The sequence below is a fragment of the Cetorhinus maximus genome, chromosome 5, assembly GCF_964194155.1.
Source record: "Cetorhinus maximus chromosome 5, sCetMax3.hap1.1, whole genome shotgun sequence".
Lineage (NCBI taxonomy): Eukaryota > Metazoa > Chordata > Chondrichthyes > Lamniformes > Cetorhinidae > Cetorhinus > Cetorhinus maximus.
Genome location: NC_135883.1, coordinates 136329663 through 136349912, shown reverse-complemented (window position 1 = coordinate 136349912; position 20250 = coordinate 136329663). Strand labels below are relative to the sequence as shown.

Genomic DNA, 20250 nt, shown 5'->3' with positions numbered 1-20250 from the left:
TCATCTAGTGCAGTTATTGTAACTATTCTAATTTATTCAGTTTCTGCTGTTAACTGTTCAGGCCGTCCACTTTAGAATGTAACTCTTTTCGAGTCAAAACAATTAACTAAATTAACAATAACAAGGGAGAAATTAAGCACAGCCCCTAAGTCAGGTCAGCTGTAAAATCAAGGAAAAAAAACTTTAAAGGAACCTTACAAACATCAAACTAAGATGTGATTAAAGGGGTCAACAAAACACCCCAGTCCCCGCGGTGCCCACCGGGCACGGAAGGCCTCGATGGTGCCGGCAGACACCGCGTGCTCCCTTTCCAGGGACATCCGGCCGCGAACGTAGCCGCGGAAGAGGGACAAACAATCGGGCGGGTCTCCCCCATCGATCGCCCGCTGCCTGGACCTGTTGATGGCCAACTTGACCAGGCCCATATATGCAAGTGCAGCAGTGATGTGATAAAAAGGCTTGGAGTATCGTCAACAACAAGGTGCAAGTAGGAAGGACCTCTAATATAGAAAGTGTCCCATGGTTCTTCACAGAGAACCTGTTATAGCTGTAATCATGAATTTAGTTTACCCTTTTCTTCACAGATCTTGTTCTAAACCTGTTAGCAGCAGCCAATGAATTTTTTGCACTTTAAAAAATACAAGTTCTCCGTACTGTGCGTGAGAGAGACTGCCCATTTCTCTCATTCTTCAGTGTGTTTCAGGAGTTTTTCCTTCAGTTGCGTCTGCCCTGGCTTTCTGCTGCAAAGTGTAAAGTAACGAGCTGGTATGAAGCCAAAAAGTTATAAATAATAGCCACTCCTTCACTAGGATCAGATTGTGACCTTTCAGCAGTTGGTTGATAAATTCCACACTGCACCATGTGAAATATTCTACTTGTTTTCTAGTGCCAACTCCAGCACACACAAGCAGTAATGCGGTGAAACCTCTTCACATGTATCTCCAGTTAATGCATCATGCTCATCTCCATAGTAGCAGAAATATGGCAAGTCTGAATATTAGCTCATGATCACGGTCCAATTGAGGAAGATTGGACTATGAAGTTTGATGTTGGTGAAATATTTACAGTACTTCAGAGGGTTGACTCAACTGAAAATCTTACATTCTGCGACCCATGAGTTTTGCCCCTCTCTGTCAGATACTATCAGAGAGGCCTTAAGCTATAAGGGAGCTAATGAGTGGAAAAACCTGTGGCAGATAAAGTTCATTGTAGGGAAGTGTGAGACATACTTATGTCCGAGAAAGAAAAATCAGAATATTTTCTAAATAAGGCTTATGGAGGAGCAAAGGAATTTGAGTGTTCAGTACACAGATTACTAAAAGCTAGTGGACGGGTACAAAAAGTAATCAAAAGGCTCATGGAATGTTGGTCTTTATTGCAAGGGTTTGGAATACAAAATTCAGGACCTCGTGCTTCAGTTATATAATGGGGAGAACATTATTTTCAATCCATATGGTCTCAAATAATTCTCCTGATATGTTATAAGCAGGAGCTTCTGCAGAATTATTGATGGATCGAAATCTCATTTTAGGACTGAGATGATTTTTCCTCTGAAACGTGATGCGATTACCCTCCTTGGGTATCGATTGTTCTCGTGTGATCTTTCTACAGTAACTTCTTTACTTGACAGGATGAAAGTTTCTTACCGTGGGCACTTTCTGCACAACATTTATCCAACTTCTTTCATCGACTCTCCTGAATTTCGATCAACTCAGATGAAAAAAGGAGAAAAATTTCAGGTAGAATTATGAGTAGCGCATTTTACCAGCTTTGGAATGTACATGGACAATGCATGTGAAACCATTGGGCTCGATTTTACCAGCCCTCAACAGATGGGCTAGGAGGCAGGGTGGGCGGGATGGGAAGGTGGGGAGCCATAAAATGAGGGTGCATGTTGCCTTCCTGCTGTTGTGAAATTTTACAGTGGCGGAGAAGATGGAGGATAGCCTTCCTACTTAGTGGCCAATTGAAACACTTGCATGGCTAATTAAGAGCTCGTCCTGCCACCGATGGCATCTTGCCAGTGGTAGATATGTCCTCCACCGTGGGGAGGCCGCTTGGAGACGATGAAGGATCTCCTAATCAGCCATTCCGTGGCCCATGGAGAGGCCAACTCAGCAGGAGTGGGTGTCCCAGCAGCAACCACGCCCCCTGCCCCCCTCCCATCATGCCCCTCCTCATCGGGGTTTTCCAGACTAGTTCCCTCCAAACTCAAACTCCACTTACCTGGTTGGAAAGGTGGCCTGTTCCCATGGCATCCTCTTTGCCAGTGCCACTTAAAAAAAAAATCATTCATGAGATATGGGCATCATCCGCTAGGCCAGCATTTATTACCCATCCTTAATTGCCATTGAGAAGGTGGTGGTGAGCTGCCTTTTTGAACCGCTGCAGTCCATGTGGTGTAAGTACACCCACAGTGCTGTTAGGGAGGGAGTTTCAGGAATTTGACCCAGCAACAGTGAAGGAACGGTGATATAGTTCCAAGTCAGGCTGGTGAGAGGCTTGGAGGAGAACTTGCAGGTTGTGGTGTTCCCATGTATCTGCTGCCCTTGTCCTACTGGATAGTAGTGGTTGTGGGTTTGGGAGATGTTATCTAATGAGCCTTGGTTAGTTCCTGCAGTGCATCTTGTAGATGGTACACACTGCTGCCACTGCGTTTTGGTGGTGGAGGGAGTGAATGTGGAAGGAGTGCCAATCAAGTGTGCTGCTTTATCCCGGATGGTGTCAAGCTTCTTGAGTGTTGTGGGAGCTGTACTCATCCAGGCAAGTGGGGAGTATTCCATTACAATCCTGACTTGTGCCTTGTAGATGGTGGATAGACTTTGGGGAATCAGGAGGTGAATTACTCGCCACATGATTCCTAGCTCCTGACCTGCTCTTGTAGCCACAGTATTTATATGGCTAGTCAGTTTCTGGTTAATGGTAACCCCCAGGATGTTGATAGTGGGGGATTCAGCAACGGTAATGCCATTGAATGTCAAGGGGCGATGGCTAGATTCTCTCTTGTTGGTGATGGTCAGGCGTGATGGTCATTGCCTGACACTTGTGTAATGCGAATGTTACTTGCCACTTGTCAGCCCAAACCTGGATATTGTCCGGGTCTTGCTGCATTTGGACATGGGCTGCTGAGCTGCTGGCTCTCTGATTGATTGGCAGCTCTGGGGGTTAGTGCCCATCCTTAAAAGAGACAAGAGCCCCAACAGCAACTAATTAGTTGCCAAACAGCTGAATATTGTGGCTAGAAGTCAATACAAATAGTCGAGGCAGGGTTCCCCTTGGCTTTTAGGCTGCCGTTCAGGCACTCACCGTGGTGACAAATTGCTGACCATTGTGAATAAAATCATTAGTGAAAATGGGAGTATGTCATTGTTGATAAATGGAGAAGTGGAACTTGTCATTAAAGCGGTTACATTAAACAACAATGCCAACATACCTTTGCTATGTGCAAATTGTATTTGGGAGTCATGCATGCTTTTTTTTACACACTTATTTAATTCCTATTATTTCATTTTTATCTTTGTTTTTTAGAATACAACATGTTAGTAATACTAATACTAGCTGTCACCCACATCCATGGTTTCCCTAATAAATGTTCTGTTTTAATTTTTTAAATTTCTCTCTCTGTTTTCCCCATTTCTCTTGCTCTTACACCCAACCCTTACTCAATAGAGCAGACATATGTTCACAGGCCTCTGGTGGTCTAACTCTGTTGCTGACAAGTGGCTGACCAAAAACAGCCCTTTCTCCCTTCACTATGTCGAGCCACTTGGTTTCCACTCAGTCCTGAAGCCCCAGGTGAGGTGGCTTGTCCCATTCTTCACTTCCTTTGGCCCACCCAGAACGGATGGATAACTCAACCACAGCATAAAAACGTCATGGGCTGAATCTTCCGGCTGGCGTGCGGGGGCGGGCCCGACACGCCGACACGTAAAATGACGCTCGATGACGTCGGGCATGTGTCATTTTGATATTTCATTCGGCAGGTGTGGGCAGAGGCGGCTGCGCGCCTGCCAAAATGTCAGCGTTCTATTAAGGCCATTAAAAAAGTAATTAAACCAGTTAAGAGTGCTGCCTGTCCAACCTTAAGGTTGGTGGGTAGGCGAAGAGCCCAAGCGGCCTTTGCGTTTTTCAGGAAACCTCTTCCACCAATGGGATGAGGTTTCCTGAAGCTTTTTATAAAAGAAAGAAATAAATTTTCCGAACTTTACAAATATGTCGCAGCTCATATGACACTGTCACATGAGGGGACATGTTTAAATAAATTTCTACTCTATTTATTCAAAAGTTTTCTAATCCATTCAACCTCCCTGAGGCACGGAGATTGCTGCGCTCTTTTGCGCAAAAGACCGCAGGCCCCGACTCTCCCTCCTCTCTCCCCCCCCCCGCCCCCTCACCCCGCCTGCATAGATAGCGCTGAGTGCTACTGGCCTTGCGTTATGCTGGGCGGGCCTTAATTGGCGCGCCCGTGTAAAATGGCGGTGCGCAGCCTATCGCGGACGGTGACCGGCTCTGCACCCACTCCTGTCCGCATTAGAAAAATTCTCCCCCATGTCTGTTGAGCTATAAATTGATTATTTTCTAGTCCTTCGGGGATCACTGAAACTATAATGCGTTCAGTGTCTGATTCGCTTTTGTAGTTTGAAGTGCAATTCGAGAATACTGGAAGCAGAGAGATGTGTCCTGTTTTGATTTGTGGATATTCAGTATCAGTTTACTGGATTCAGATTTTTAATACCAGGAATTCCCAGAAATAAGAGCTTTGTTCCCACATTGGATGTGTGCGGTCTTGTCTGATTCATCCCCCTCGTTCTAGTCTCTGTGCTTTCGTGGTGAAATATACATCCATTTTAGAGGGTCAGTGCTGGTCTTTCCCCATCCCTTTTAAGGAATATAAACATATGAGTAAGCTTAATCCAGTTCTTTCATAGTTACAAAATGGATATTTTCTGTTTTGTAACTTGGATCTGCATAGCTTAGTTTTGACATTTTGAAGTTAAATTACAAAAATTCTTAACTTTAAGTGTTAGGGTACACATATTGTATTCGTCCTTAAAGAACTGGTTACCGACATCTGTCAGATTGTTTTTAATTCGGACTGTATGTTGCATGCACCTCTTCCTGAAGAGGGAACCAAACAACCTGATCCCAGGGCTCAGCTACTTTGAAATTGGATGCTAGGCGGAAAGGGAGAGCAGGCTTTGGTGATTTATCAGTTTTTTTCCTTTGTGTTCCTGTGGAGGTGAACCTGGTCTCTACCTGACATCTCCCACAGCGAAACAGATGTGGTTGGTAATTGTGCACACAGGAAATCAAGCAGAACATCATGCTGGGCCACTCCATGGTACATCCTGATGTAGAATTTTGAGCTGCTGGTTGGGTTACATGGTGTCTTTATAGTTTTAGAGGAACAGAAATCTGATCACCTTCTCTGCCCCTGGGATTTCCTTACAGACTGAGTTGAAGGTATAATAAGCTTTAAACAATCATTAGTGGAGGAGTGGCCAAGAGTCGCTCATGGTTGGTAGATTCAATTAATACCATCCGCTGGGACTGAAGCCATGTGCATTTAGCATTTTCACTTGAGATCAAGGTAGTTTTTACACTTTGCAGTGCCTTGCACAGCTATGATGCCTCACAATAATATCTTCTCTCTTCAGGTAACCATTGTGGCTGAAGATAACTGCAAGTTTTTGTGCTGGTCCAGAGAGAGGCTAACTTTCTTCCTGGAGACTGAATCATTTCTTCATGAAGTGTTTAAGTATCTAATTGGCAAAGATATCACGAACAAGCTGTATTCTTTGAATGACCCAACACTAAGTGACAAAGTAGGTATTAGACTTGCTGAAGTTTAATATTATATAAATTTCCTAAGAGAATTGGGAATTTGAAACATTAAAATTGCCCAGTTGTAAAATATTTTGCATGAAGAATATGTACTGAGAATAAAACTTCTTTAGAGCAGCCATTTAAAAATATCTTTCAATATATGCACTTATTAATTGATCTCCCAGGTGTTGCACATAATGAGCCATTATTAAATTTAAGTACGAAAATAAACTTGTGTACAATATATAGAACATATAATGAACAGGCTGTGATGTGATTAAAAAGAAAATTATGTGGGCTTTATTGTGTGATTGTTTTTGACCATTTTGTTTTTGGTTTCCATTTTTTTAAATCTCTACCTCTTTCGAAGTAGCAAATCATACTTGGGTTTGGTCATGTCGGTGCCAGATCTTGTCTGACACTCAACTATTCTTCATGTGTGAGTCTAAATATTAAGTAGTAGCCGATTCTACCGTACCAGAGCCAGTTCCTGTTCTCACCCAATGTCCACACATTCCACCATGGATCAATGGGTAGCAATTGGGAATAGGAATCCTGGCTGATTTTTTTTTTCCCCTGCCTAAACTTGGGTTGTCATAACACTCAAATACTAAGTACTCAGCATAAACCATAGACCGAATGTGGAACCCATTGGACCTTGTGGGTTGGTGCTACATTGGGTGGTTCATGAACCAATTGAGGAGCTCTATTAACCCAACCCAGGCTTTTTATCAGCCCTTTTGTTGAAGTGTACCTGCAATATATTGTCACTGATTATCTTCTAACTAAAGACTTCATGTTATGTACACAAAATGCATCAGGAAGATAATTCACAAAATGGACCCTTTTCAAGTCCAACAACATTAAATGCAAACACAACTGCACAGCACTCAGAATACAGTGCAGATGATGAGCTTCTATGGAGGTATGATCAGGAAAATGTTTGCATTTAAGATTTTAATGTTTTACTAACCCATGTAGACACTGCAACCTGAGAGGACAGAGTTAAGCAAATCAAACAGTCTGAGTACAATTCTACAGGACAATAAACTGTTAGAACACAACTTTTAAAAATGTGTTCAGGACATTCATTAATGAGGCTGACTAAACATTTCAGCAGACAATTAATCCTTCAAAGAAAATGATTCACCAAGTGCAATATTTCTGTCTAATTTGTCTTGTAGACATATTACATTATGTTTCATTAGAGTGCAGTTGCTGTTGTGTTTTTTCTGTAGTTGCTTATTGTGATCTCCAGATGTTTTGCACATGCAAACCCGATGAACACTTGGCTATTTAATGACATAATATCACCCATGCATTTCATTTGTGCAGAGTGTTCAGGAGCTATTTGAAAGGTTCAAGTAACCCATAACCTTTTTTAAAAAAAAGGTTTAAGGATGTTAGATGAGCATTGAGAATACATTTTAAGCCTTGAATACCTCTGTGCTATTTCAATTACAAGTAGTGCCAAATTGGCATGGAAGACATTGCATTTTTAAAATTCATTTGCGGGATTATTTTATTCATTTATGGGATTGGGCGTCGTTGGCTAGGCCAGCATTTATTGCCCATCACTAGTTGCCCTTGAGAAGGTGGTGGTGAGGTGTATTCTTGAACCACTGCAATCCCTGTGGCGTAGCTACACTCAAGGTGCTGTAAGGGAGGGAGTTCCAGGATTTTGTCCCAGTGACAGTGAACGGTGATATATTTCTAAGTCAGGATGGTGAGTGGCTTGGAGGAGATCTTCTAGGTGGTGTTTCCATGTATGTGCTGCACTTGTCCTTGACCTGGGCTTGGTAGGTACAGCCTAAGGAGCCTTGGTGAGTTCCTGCAGTGCATCTTGCAGATGGTACACACTGCCTCTGTGTTTCGGTGGTGGAGGGAGTGAATGTTTGTGGAAGGGGTGCCAATCAAGTGGGCTACTTTGTCTTGGATGGTGTCAAGCCTCTTGAGTGTTGTTGGAGCTGCATTCATCCAGACAAGTGGAGAGTATTCCATCACACTCCTGACTTGTGCCATGTAGATGGTGGACAGGCTTTTTGGAGTCAGGAGGTGAGTTACTTGCTATAGGATTCCTAGCCCCTGACCTGCTCTTGTAGCCACAGTGTTTATATGACTAGTCCAGTTCAGTTTCTGGTCAGTGGTAACCCCCAGAATGTTGATAGTGAGGTATTCAGTGATGGTAATGCCATTGAATGTCAAGGGGTGATGGTTAGATTCTCTTGTTTGAGATAGTCATTGCCTGGCACTTGTGTGGCGTGAATGGTACCTGCCACTTGTCAACTCAAGCCTGGATATTGTCCAGGTCTTGCTGAATTTGGACATGGACTGCTTCAGTGTCTGAGGAGTGACGAATAGTGTTGAACATTGTGCAATCATCAGCAAACATCCCCACTTCTGACCTTATGATGGAAGGAAGGTCATTGATGAAGCAGCTGAAGGTGGTTGGGTCTAGCCCTGAGGAGCTCTTGCAGTGATATCCGGGAGCTGAGATGATTGACCTCCAACAACCACAACCATCTTCCTTTGTGCTCGGTATGACTCCAACCAGTGGAGAGTTTTCCCACTGATTCCCATTGACTCTAGTTTTGCAAGAGCTCCACACTAGGTCAAATGCAGCCTTGATGTCAAGGGCAGACACTCTCACCTCACCATCATAAATAGAGAATCCAGCTACCATTGATGGGAAAGATGTTGTTGAATTATTTTACAGTGTTGATTTGTAAAGGAAGTAAGCTGCATGTTATGACAGCTATGCCTGTATCTCAGTAATGAATGAAGATTAAGTTAGACTGACAAGGCTTTGTTTTTTGTTGAAATGGAATTGGCCAAATATAATGTGAAACTTCAGAATATTGCAAGCTGACCTTCATTTCCTTTTCCTGCCCAGATGTTTTTCTATTTGCGTAATCTCTTGCATAATTAACAAGCAAGTCTTGAATGAGCAAATTTGTTATCTCGCTGTGTCCTTCATTCTGCAATCAGTTGGTAAAACTGAGCAAGGAAACTGTGTCTGGATTCAGTTAAATCACAGTCAATTTTGTAGCAGTCCGATCAGAGTAGTGGAAATGTAAGTCCTAAACCTCTATGAAGCAAAGTTAATAATCCTGTAATAGTTAGTCTGGATTTGCCAGCCCTAAGATCGATGGAAAAGCTACAATGGCTAAGAACTTTACATAAAATTCAAGGGGAGGAAGTGTTTTTCTTTTAATCCACGTGTTTTTCCACCCCCACCCACATATCGCTATATTGCTGACACCATTACTAAGCCATACAGACCACAAGGTCTCCGGTTTGATCCTGATCCTGGTTTGTGTTAAATTACTCAGTCACCTAAGGGCAGCAGAGTACTGTAATTGGCCTGAGTCCCTGGGCTTGAGAGTGGAAAAATTGTTTAAGATTCCCAGTTGTGATCACTGTTTGTGTGTGTCTGCATTCGTTAGACAATGGCAGGAACACAGATGGTTGTGATGCCCTTTTGGTGGAATAGTCTGTTGACTATGACTCACACATGGAGAATGGAAAGTTGATGATTCGGGAGATGGTGGCATTGTGGCAACATCACTGGACTAGTAATCCAGAGGATCAGGCTAATGCTCTTGGAACATGGGTCCAAATCCCACCGTGGCAGCTGGTGAAATTTAAATTCAATTAATAAAATATTAATTTGGAATATAAAGTTATTCTCGGTAATGGTGACCATGACAACTGTCATTGAATGTTGTAAAAACCTATCTGGTTCACTAATGACCTTGAGGGAAGGAAATCTGCTGTCCTTACCTGGTCTGGCCTACATGTGACTCCAGACCCATAGCAATGTGGTTGACTCTTAACTGGCCCCTGAAATGGCCTAGCAAGTCACTCAATTCAAGGGCAATTAGTGATGAGCAATAAATTGTGGCCTTGCCGTTGACACCCACATCCTCTGAAAGAATAAAGAAAAAAACAATTGTCACCGACTTAAGGTGAAAGGGAGGGAGGAAGCCAATGGGGACCAAGTTACTGAATGAAGTGACTGTTTAAAGACCATGAAAATGTAAAGGCCAAGGGCAGTAATAGCATGCTCTATTACATATTTTAAAAATGTGACATGATCTTTTCTTCCTTCGCCTATTCTGTTACAAATCAATAGTGAGTTTATTTCAGAAGTTGTGGCCCAGAATTTCCTCAGACCAGCTCTTGTTCTGCCATGTAACTGCGGGAAGTGTAGTGGAAATCCCGTTTACGTATTACTGTCACACTTTAGCAAAAGTTATATTTCCAATAAAATATATCCTGCAGCCTTGTGTAATGCACAATTACTGATTTAACATGTTTATTCACTGAATATTATGTATTTTGGACCCCTAACCTTCCCTCCACCCATCCTCTCTTCTCCAAATGTTGTTATTTTAAAGGAATGCTTCAATCCATACTTTGAGATTTAAATTGGACTTTCTAGTAACAGACGAGTCTGCCGAGCCCTCTGGAAGGTTAGTTCCCTTATTGTAAAGCACAGCAAAGGTAGATCATAGTATATGTTGCCACTGATCTTAACATGCCTCATTTGAATATTGTATCCTGAGAATGGATGTAAAATATTCCCTATTATGTTATCCAATAACAATTTAGAGGGAGATGGGTTCAAGAGAGCCAAACTTGGTGCAAGTATCCAGTTCAGACTTAATGCATGTTACAAGTGTTTTTTTTCCCCCAAACAAAGCAGAAAGCTAAACAGAGGAGGACTTTGCAGACAATCTATCTATTACCAGGTGCACTTAATCAAACATTAAAAAAAATCCTTATCAACAGGCTTGGACACATAACCTAACTTGTATACATTATTTAACAATGAAAACAGATAAATCATTTTCCTAAATAAGGTGGGAAGTGCACCACTTAATGGTGAAATCTAACATCTGCGTTTGAACTGGAATTGATGATGGTGCTTTCTGTACTTGAATTTTGTTATGGAAAGGAGGAGAACTGAGTCAGCAGGAGCTCAACTATTGCTGGTCATGGGGAATTGTTGAACAGACCAATGCGTCTCCGTGGAAGGAGTGTCTTTTTGTGAACTGCTGCCTTGTAGCTCAGAGCTTTTAGTAGGGAGCTATCTCAGATATTTACCCTCAACAGAGAGGCCACCTAAGTCACCCTCCTCTACCAAGAATCTGCAATTGGCCCTGTGTGTGATTTTCAGTTTCCAAGAATGCTTCTGTCAATTACAAGATCAGAATGGGATAAACTAACTTTGTTTCAGGGATCTAGTATTCTTTTAACTGGAGGTTATTTTAAAAGAATTATTATTTCAGGGTTACTCACAGTCCAAAAATATATATAGCAGGGCGGGTAACCCTTCCAGTTCAAAGTTGAAAATATTGTCTTGAGTGGCCCTTATGTGGTACTTCCCTTCTATTTAAGATAGGCCAAATTCCATAATAGCAACTCTCCCAGAAAAAGTGAGTGCTGAGTAAGGTTCCTTGAAAAGATTAATATGTAGGCATTCAATAGCAAGTGATTCATATTGAGAAACGATGTTCTGTTTATCTTATCTCTGAAAATCAAGTTTCCTTTTTTTTTTACAGGATGCCAAAAAGCTTGAGCGACAGCCAAGTCTATGTTCCCAGCTTTCAATGATGAAAATGAGAAACAGTATGACCAGCACAAGCGATACAGAAGATGGACTATCACATTTTCTACATGGAGGTTCCACTGCTTCGTCAATCCGTGAGCATCAAATAAATGGCACTTTTCTTCAACTTTCTTGCACGTATTAAGAAATTGTGACTTTCAGCATACAATCACGCACCGTCAAACTAACTGCTCAGAAGTATGAATCAGGTTTAACCAGGAGGTTTGCTTAATTCAAACAAAACTAACTCATAGTCATCAAACAGGGCTTTCCTCTACCATGTCTTCTGCCAATATATCCTAAATTCCTTAAGGTGATACCTTAACATTCTCTATAAAAGGAATTTAACGGAAACCACAGTCCTTAAAGCTGTAATCACTATTGATACATGTTCCCCTCCCAGTCCAGCTCGTATTCCATTCCCCCACTGACACCAGTCATCAAACTGATACTCCATGCTCCCCAAATAATTCTATCCTATTTCCAGTTATGTTTCTTGTAGGCCATAGCCATACACACTTCAAACTGACTCTGATGTCTGACCGAGAAACACTTTTGACACTTTTTAAGTATACAAGAAAGCATTGGGTGTTAAAATGTCTTTCAGTTCACCAAACCTACCCTTTTCGCAGATCATATCAAATGATCTGTGTCTCAAACTCCTAACCTGCCCATTAACTCTTCTGAGGAAAGGTTCTTTAAAGTTTTAAAGTTTCTTCTTGTCACTTAAACAAAGAAAAACTACGGAATGTTTTTCTATATTTCCTACCTGATAACAAATAAACTTTACTTTTCTTGGACTAGAATAGTAAAATCTGGTGTAAAACTTTCAAAGCAGTTCATCCTTTTTGAAGTGACCCGGCAGACTAACCCTCAGCTGGTTCTATATCTGACCTAATTCTGCGCCCAACTGTATGAATTCAAGGTTGTGACGGTAGCTGTGTGCTCCCCTGTGTGCCTGTGGATTTTTTTGTGCCTGACGTTAACATTTTGTGTTGTTTTCATTTTGTAAAAAGGAACTAACCTGCAAGACTGCTCTAATTTGTCTGAAAGGAGTCAACTACTGCATTTTGTTCACGCTTGGTCCGATTGCAACTAACTACATGGTCCCAGGTACTGGAAGAAAAAAAGTCAGTACGTTATTATAAACCCAAAGTTATTTTTTTCTTAACTATGGAGAAATCCAGATTAAATTACTCAGCCTTCGAAGGAAAATTAATTTATCAAAGTTGTTGTGATGACTCACGTTAACTGGAACACAGTTGAGCAATATCGTACCAGAATATTGTAGGTTGAAGCACTGCTCCAGGATTTGGACACATAATCTAGGTTAAAATTTTAATACAGTATTCATGGAATTCTGCATTGTCAGAAATGGTGTTTTTTTAAAAGTAGATGCCGCTACTTGAGGAAGAACAGGATGATATTGTAGTGTGTACACAATAATAGAACTTATTGTCCCTTTACTGACCACAGTTTCGAGCCTATACTTGCATTCGAAGGGTTACAGTTGTAACAAATTTGATATGGTAATGGTGCGAGATTTAACGTATTTAGCCTAAATTGTAGCTCTCAGTTGTAAAGTCATTTGGCCATTGGCTGTTTTTCTGTATTTTCCCTACAACATACCTTGTTGTGGCCTTTCTCGAGTTATAAGGTAGCCTCCTGTTCCGATGGTGGAATCTTAACCAGATTTCAGTGCCTAACTGAAATCTGCTTACGTGGTGATGAGTCTCTCTTTCTTTAAATTTTTGACTAGACTATTTTGCACTTTTCTTTTTGAATAAGTGTGAAAAATTGAAACTATATAACTATTTCATGGGAGAATATGTAACTGGTCCTGCTGTTGTTTTCTGATTTAATGGTTTTGTAGCGATGTCTAAATTGCAAAATTCTGTTCTGCAGTGATACAGGCAGAATAACTAAGGCCGTTAACTCTTAATGACTCATTGCATAAATGTTCCTTGCCATTTGCTACTGAGCCGTATAGTCCAGAAAAATCCCAAGTTGATGCATGGTTTGAGTCATTTCCATGCAAATGCTGCAGTTGCCCCCTTAGCCTTTGGGAGAGGTAAAGGAAGAAAACCATCCCACACTGTCACAGTAGCAGTGACAGATACATGTAGGTTAGCAAACATGCATTTTAGCATGAGCCTGAAAAAACCTTGTGTGACATTTAAGAGTTGTCAATCTGATGTAGTTATTGGCCAGGGATATTTGTTGTGTGACTAGTGGTGAACATCCAGATTGTTTTGAAAATTTACAATTGATATCTATAATTTGGATGGTTTAAAACGGTTTCTGTTTCTTGGGCCGAAAGAAGCATACACATTTTTGTTCTGTCCAACAACAAAACACAGGATACCCTGATGAGCATAAACACTGACTGTTTATTGCATGCATACAACTGCTTGATTCTGCATACGGGCAGAATGGGAACAGCTGGAAAAATGGAACCCTCCATGTACGATAAGATGGTTCTTAAGATGGTAACGAACCACATTGAATTTGGTATCACCAAACCTTCCTTGCTGGTTGCTCTTTCAACTTCATTAAGATGGGTAAAAATATAGATTTCTTGTATTATTTTCAAAAAAATATTTGTCCATCTCTAGCATTTGAGCATTGTGCATGTAACTACATAACTACATTTTGTGTATCCTTTCAATCTGCACAAATGCTGTTGTACCAGTGTTAAAATCCTAACGTAAGACTATAACATTGGCTGGTATTAACCATGTATATTTAAATAAAACAAAGCTCACTAATGGAAAACTTTTTCTTTGTTTCCCAAGTTTTCAGGTAAACTGTGCGTGATTTTTGGTAACTTTGAACAGTAATTTACTTGAGTTTTCAAAGAGATGCAACTGATTATAAGTTGAAAATGGTTGATATTGAAGGATGGATAAAACAAATGTAGAGCTAAAAGATGTCTTATAGTTTTAATAGGCCTATGGGGCTGGGCAAGAAGTAGTTTCTAAGGAGGGATAGACAAACTTTATCATCACTTTCTGCAAATACATTTTTAACACTGTTTAGTTTTATGTTATGTTTTAATTTACAAAACCTTTTATTTTCAATATAACATCTTCAGTTTTATTTCACTAAGGAAATTTTAACAAAAATAGTTTCTTAGGATTTGCTCGGTAAATTAACTTGCATGCTGTTTGATGTGATTATTGTAATTAATTATTATGCAATGAGCAGGGTAATTGAGTGATTTTCCAAAAAATATGCAATTGAGAATCAATGCAAAATCGAAATAGTGAGTAAGTCAGAACGAATACAGTTATAAGCAACCATGTAAATTAACACTCATTTATTATTGGTCGACTTTTGAAATTTAGATAGGAATACAGCGGACAATAATTTTGTGGCATGAGACTCCACACAGGTAATAGTTAATTTTCAATGCCAACAAAATTGACTGGCAGTAATTTGCAACTATCACACTGTTAAAAGGGTACTGGAACTGAAATGGACAACACCTCACTTTCTGTGGTGCGTTTAGCTTGAATCTACTGTGCAACTAGCAACTTCATGTTGTTCAATGCATTTCAATAGTAAGCTAAACAGCAAATTGCTATCTTTGCAAAGATATGGCAGAGCAGTGCATCTCATTGAATCTTACAACACAGGAAACCATTTGGCCTGATGTACCTGTGCTGCTGCTTTAAAAGAGCAATCCAACTCAGCCCAGGCAGTAACTTTGGATTTCCAAGTTTAATTGGACATTTTCCCTCACCTGAAGTTGCTGTAGCATTTGCGCATAAACCTTGTCATTACTTTGTCAGTAAACTATGGAGGGCATTAGTTTCTATTTTGTTTAGAGCTTCCATCTCAAAAATAAGCTAATTAAGTTTGTAATAAAGAAAGACTTTATGCATTATTGACAATTAACTTGGATGCAAACAACTTTGATTGCAGAGATTTTTATTTTTGTTTCTGTTTTCTTTTAAACACAACAGAGAGGTCCCCATATACTAGGACTTCAGGAAAAATGAAATCCATTGAGGAGACTATTGAGGATGATGTCTTTGAACCACCTTCACCAGTTGCCCAGTTGGCCCCCAACTGGTCCTGAGCAAACAAAGTGGAATGTTCCTAGCAGAGAAGAGCTCTTGTCTGCTGGAAAGTACAAGCATCTTACAAATAAGTCCTGTTGCTTTTAACCACTGAACCACCATTACACAGCCAGCTGTGGCAACTGTATAAATACACAGAGGTCCAGGATTTGGCATGTGTTCATATGCTTTATCACTCTGTCACTTTTCTGTTCCTTTCCTAATTTTGTTATTGACTGTGAAGTGTGAAACAATGCACCACAATTCACATTTTTGTTCAAAATGTATAATCTTATTAAAGGTAAAAGCAGATTAGTTCCACCCCACTTATGTTTTAGCAAAAAGTTTAATGATTAGCATTGATGGGCAAGGGTCAGTGGGAGAGCTGTTGCTTCCATTTTAAAATGAGTTTTTGACATTAAGATTTGGTTAAATGCCTGTGCTTATATTCAAGTCAATTTGGAAGCTATTTGTTAGGATTCATCTTCTGCTTCTTGGATAGTACGAGGCACTAAAGATCACCTGACCTAGAAAAGAGCTGTCTGTCATGGGCCCCTTGATGCACTGAATAAGGGCACAGTGATGCTGAACAATGACAAAATATTCAATGACAAGCAAGCATCCCTTCAGCACTATCTTCTCTCACTCACCCTTTTAGTCATAAAGTAATGGGTTCTCCGTAATTTTGCTGGTCGTCTAAAAAAATAAAACCTGGCCCATTTTACTTGAATGCATTTAGCTGGTGTTTTTTCTTGTGAAGAGAGTGGTGGGGCTGCCAAGAGTTTTCTGGAGTACCAGGGGGCAAGTGTTGTAACAGAATTTGGAGGCACACTCACATATAAATCTGTCAACAATGAATTGACATCTTTCAAAACCTCAGTGCACCCAGGACAAATTACGTGCCTAAGAGTGTCAAAATTATAAATTTAAAAATGATCACAGGAAAATAAAAGTAATAGTAGTGAAAAGTGATTTGTAGAGCTTGAAAGAGATGGTGAATGTTGGGCTGAATTCAGCCTTACACAAGAGCAGGACAGATAAGAGAGCAGACTGCCATAAGAAACTGGAAAAGGATATAGGGAAGGAACACTGATATATTTCCAAGTCAGGATGGTGAGTGACTTGGAGGGGAACTTCCAGGTGGTGGTGTTCCCATGTATCTGCTGCCCTTGTCCTTCTAGATGGTAGCGGTTGTGGGTTTGGAAGGTACTGCCTAAGGAGTCTCTGTGAGTTTCTGCAGTGCAACCTCTAGATGGTACACACTGCTGCCATTGTTCGTTGGTGGTGGAAGGAATGAATGTTTGTGGATGGGGTGCAAATCAAGCGGGCTGCTTTGTTTTGGATGGTGTCAAGCTTCTTGAGTGCTGTTGGAGCTGCACTCGTCCAGGCAAGTGGAGAGTATTCCATTACACTCCTGACTTGTACCTTGTAGATTGTGGACAGGCTTTGGGGAGTCAGGAGGTGAGTTACTCATCGCAAGATTCCTAGCCTCTGACCTGCTCTTGTGGCCACAGTATTTATATGGCTAGTCCAGTTCAGTTTCTGGTCAATGGTAACCCCCAGTTTGCATATTGAAGAAGGGTAACAGAGTCTTACCTGGTAACTACATTAACTTGATCATAAAATTAATCGAATAACTAACTAGAAACAAAGCACTTGCAATAACATAGCCTAATAAACTAAGGGCACCATGGCTTTTAAAGAGTTAAATCTTGCCTAACAACCTCTTGTTTGTTAAAGATGGGCCATCAAAATTTAACAAGTGAAAATCATATACTATGTTTCCCTTTACCAACCTGTTTCAATAAAGTATCACATTGAATAGCTGAAGGATATCAGGGCTGAGTCATGGATGTGGATCAGTAACTGACTAAAGGGGATAAAGCAAAGCAGAAGTAAAGGGAGCTACAGTGCAATGGGATAAGTATTTTGCCAAGTGTTACAGGAATGTGTGTTTATTTCTGGTGCACATAAAAGACCTTGGATCATTTCTCAATGATGATTGAGTGATGATAGGCCGGTTAGTAAATTTGCAGATGAAATCAAGCTAGGGTGGAGTTAGAGGTTGAACCTAAGATGTTACAAATACTTAACAGGATTGCACCTAGGCTGATGAGTGCCAGATGAAATTCAGTTAGAGAGGAGGAGTGTGAAGTATTGGATACAATAAGCATAGTGAGAGAGGAAGTACTGGAGGGACTGGCATCATAAAGGTGGATAAATCACCAGGGCTGGATGGATTGTATCTCAGGCTGTTGAAGGAAGCCAGGGAAGAAATAGCAGATGCTCAGGATCATTTTCCAATCCTCACTAGGTGCAGGCGAGGTCCCAGAGTATTGGAGGCCTGTGAATGTGATACCATTACTTAAAAAGGGTACGAGGGATAGGCCAGAAAATTATAGGCCGGTCATTCCGACATCGGTGATGGGCAAGTTACTGGAAACAATTCTGAGAGAGGCACGGATTGATCGGGGATAGTCAGCATGGTTTTGTTAGGGGAAGATGGTGTCTTACTAACTCAATAGAATTTTTTGAGGAAGTAACAAGGAGTATTGATGAGGGTAGTGCAGTGGACGTTGTTTACATGGATTTCAGTAAGGCATTTGACAAGGTCCCATATGGCAGACTGGTCAGGAAAGTGAGATCTCATGGGATACAGAGGAAGGTGGCAGGTTGGATCCAAAATTGGCTCAGTGACAGGAAACTAAGGGTAATGGTCGATGCATGCTTTTACGAATGGAAAATCATTTTCTATGGGGTTCCACAGGGCTCAGTGTTGGGGTCCTTGCTATTTGTATATATTAATGATTTGGACTTAAATGTGGGAGGCATGATTGGGAAATTTCCAGATGACACAAAACGTGGCCGTGTAGTTGATGGTGAAGAGGATAGCTGTCGACTCCAGAATGATATCAATAGTTTGGTTGATTGGGCAGAGAAGTGGCAAATGGAATTCAATCTGGAAAAGTGTGAGGTAATGCATTTGAGGAGGGCAAACAAAGCAAGGGAATACTCACGAAACGGGAAGTTATTGAAGGGGGTAGAGGAAGTGAGAGACCTTGGAGTGCATGTCCACAGGCGGCAGGACTGGTAGATAAGGTGGTGAAAAAAGCATATGGAATGCTTTTGTTTATTGGCGAAGGTATTGAATACAAAAACAGGGATGTAGTGATGGAACTGTATAAAATGCTGGTTAGGCCACAGCTGAAATTTTGTGTACAGTTCTGGTCATCACATTACAGGAAAGACATAATTGCTCTGGAGCGAGTGCAAAGGAAATTTACATAAATGTTGCCAGGGCTTGAAAATTGCAGCTATGAGGAAACATTGGATAGGCTAGGGTTGTTTTCCTTAGAACAGAGGAGGTTAAGGGGTGACCTAATTGAAGTGTACAAAATTGAGAGGGGTAGATAGGAAAGACCTGTTTTCCCCTACCTGAGGGGTCCATTACCGGGGACATAGATTTAAGGTGATTGGTAGAAGGATTAGAGGGGACATGAGAAACTTTTTCACCCAGAGGGTGGCGGGTGTTTGGAATTCACTGCTTAAATTGTTGGTTGAGGCTGAAACGTTCAGCTCATGTAAAAGGTACCTGGATCTGCACCTGAAGCATTGTACCCTGCAAGGCTATGGACCAGATGCTGGAAAGTGGGATTAAAATGAGCGGCTAGTTTCTTTTTTTTTGGCCGGCACAGACACAATGGGCTGAATGGCCTCTTTCTGCACTGTAACCTTTCTAAGGTTCTACGGACAAATACAAGACACTCCGAATATTGGAAAATAAAATTAGAATGTATATGTTGCTTATTAGTATATTTGCTGGCCAAAATGGAAGATGAAAGAGACCTTTGGCAGTTGATTTGTCACTGACTGATGGGCCGAATGGCCTAATTTCTGCTCCTATGTCTTATGGACTGCTTTGAGGTAGAAATGAAGCAAATTGTAAATGGAATGCTCTGTGTTTTAATCCCCAGAAGTTAGGCTGAAGCTTCTCTACAATGCGCTAGTCAGACTTGGAGGATTGCAAACAATTCACTGCAACATTAGGGGGCCATCCAGGTCCTGGAGTCGATGTCTTTGGCTTGTGGCACCCACTATCAATTTAGACTATAACCAATCATGTGTCTCTCTCTCTGCCTGTCTGAATATAGCTCTTTAGACCTATAACACTTCTGTTTAGCTTCACATTTTCTAATGCACCCAGTTTGTATATATGGTATAACAGGGTCTGGTAATTCATCATGGGGTCAGGCGTAGCTTGTTTTACTGAAGTCCTCTACCAATAATGTGAAGGATATTTCCCACACTCTTTTCCCATATGTTGCACGTGCACCAGGTATTTTTAACATTCTCATCTGGCAGCTCAGCTGTTTTTACTTTGACTCTTCTTGACATATGACGATCCCACCTCAAAGGAGATTAGTGACCACAGCATTCAAGCAAAACCGGTGTTGCTTTGCAGCCTATGAACCTCAAATCAACCTCTCATTGTGCTTTCAGCTGCTTTCTTCTTTCTCTGCCAGTTATATTTTATATTATCTTCCCTGACTTTTTACGGACTCTTGGTACTGTAAGGAAAGGATATACTTGCATTAGAGACAGTACAGCAGAGGTTCACTAAATTGGTCCCTGGTGTGAGGGGGTTGTCCTTTGATGACAGGCTGAGTAAATTGGTCTTATATTCTCTGTAGTTTAGAAGAACGAGAGGTGATCTCATCGAAACCTACAAAATTCTGAAGGGGCTTC

General features: G+C 41.0%; 1 protein-coding gene across 1 annotated transcript in view; it reads left to right on the top strand.

Annotated features, from left to right (window-relative positions):
* The window catches only part of popdc1 (popeye domain cAMP effector 1), a 54740-nt gene extending 35369 nt beyond the window's left edge, over window positions 1-19371 (top strand). The window contains exons 7-10 of the mRNA XM_078542864.1: window positions 1631-1739; window positions 5658-5825; window positions 11394-11535; window positions 15409-19371. Coding sequence (XP_078398990.1) covers window positions 1631-1739; window positions 5658-5825; window positions 11394-11535; window positions 15409-15524 — 535 coding nt within the window. The 3' untranslated portion in view covers window positions 15525-19371. The remainder of the gene's footprint in view (window positions 1-1630; window positions 1740-5657; window positions 5826-11393; window positions 11536-15408) is intronic.
* The last annotated feature ends 879 nt before the right edge of the window (window positions 19372-20250 follow it).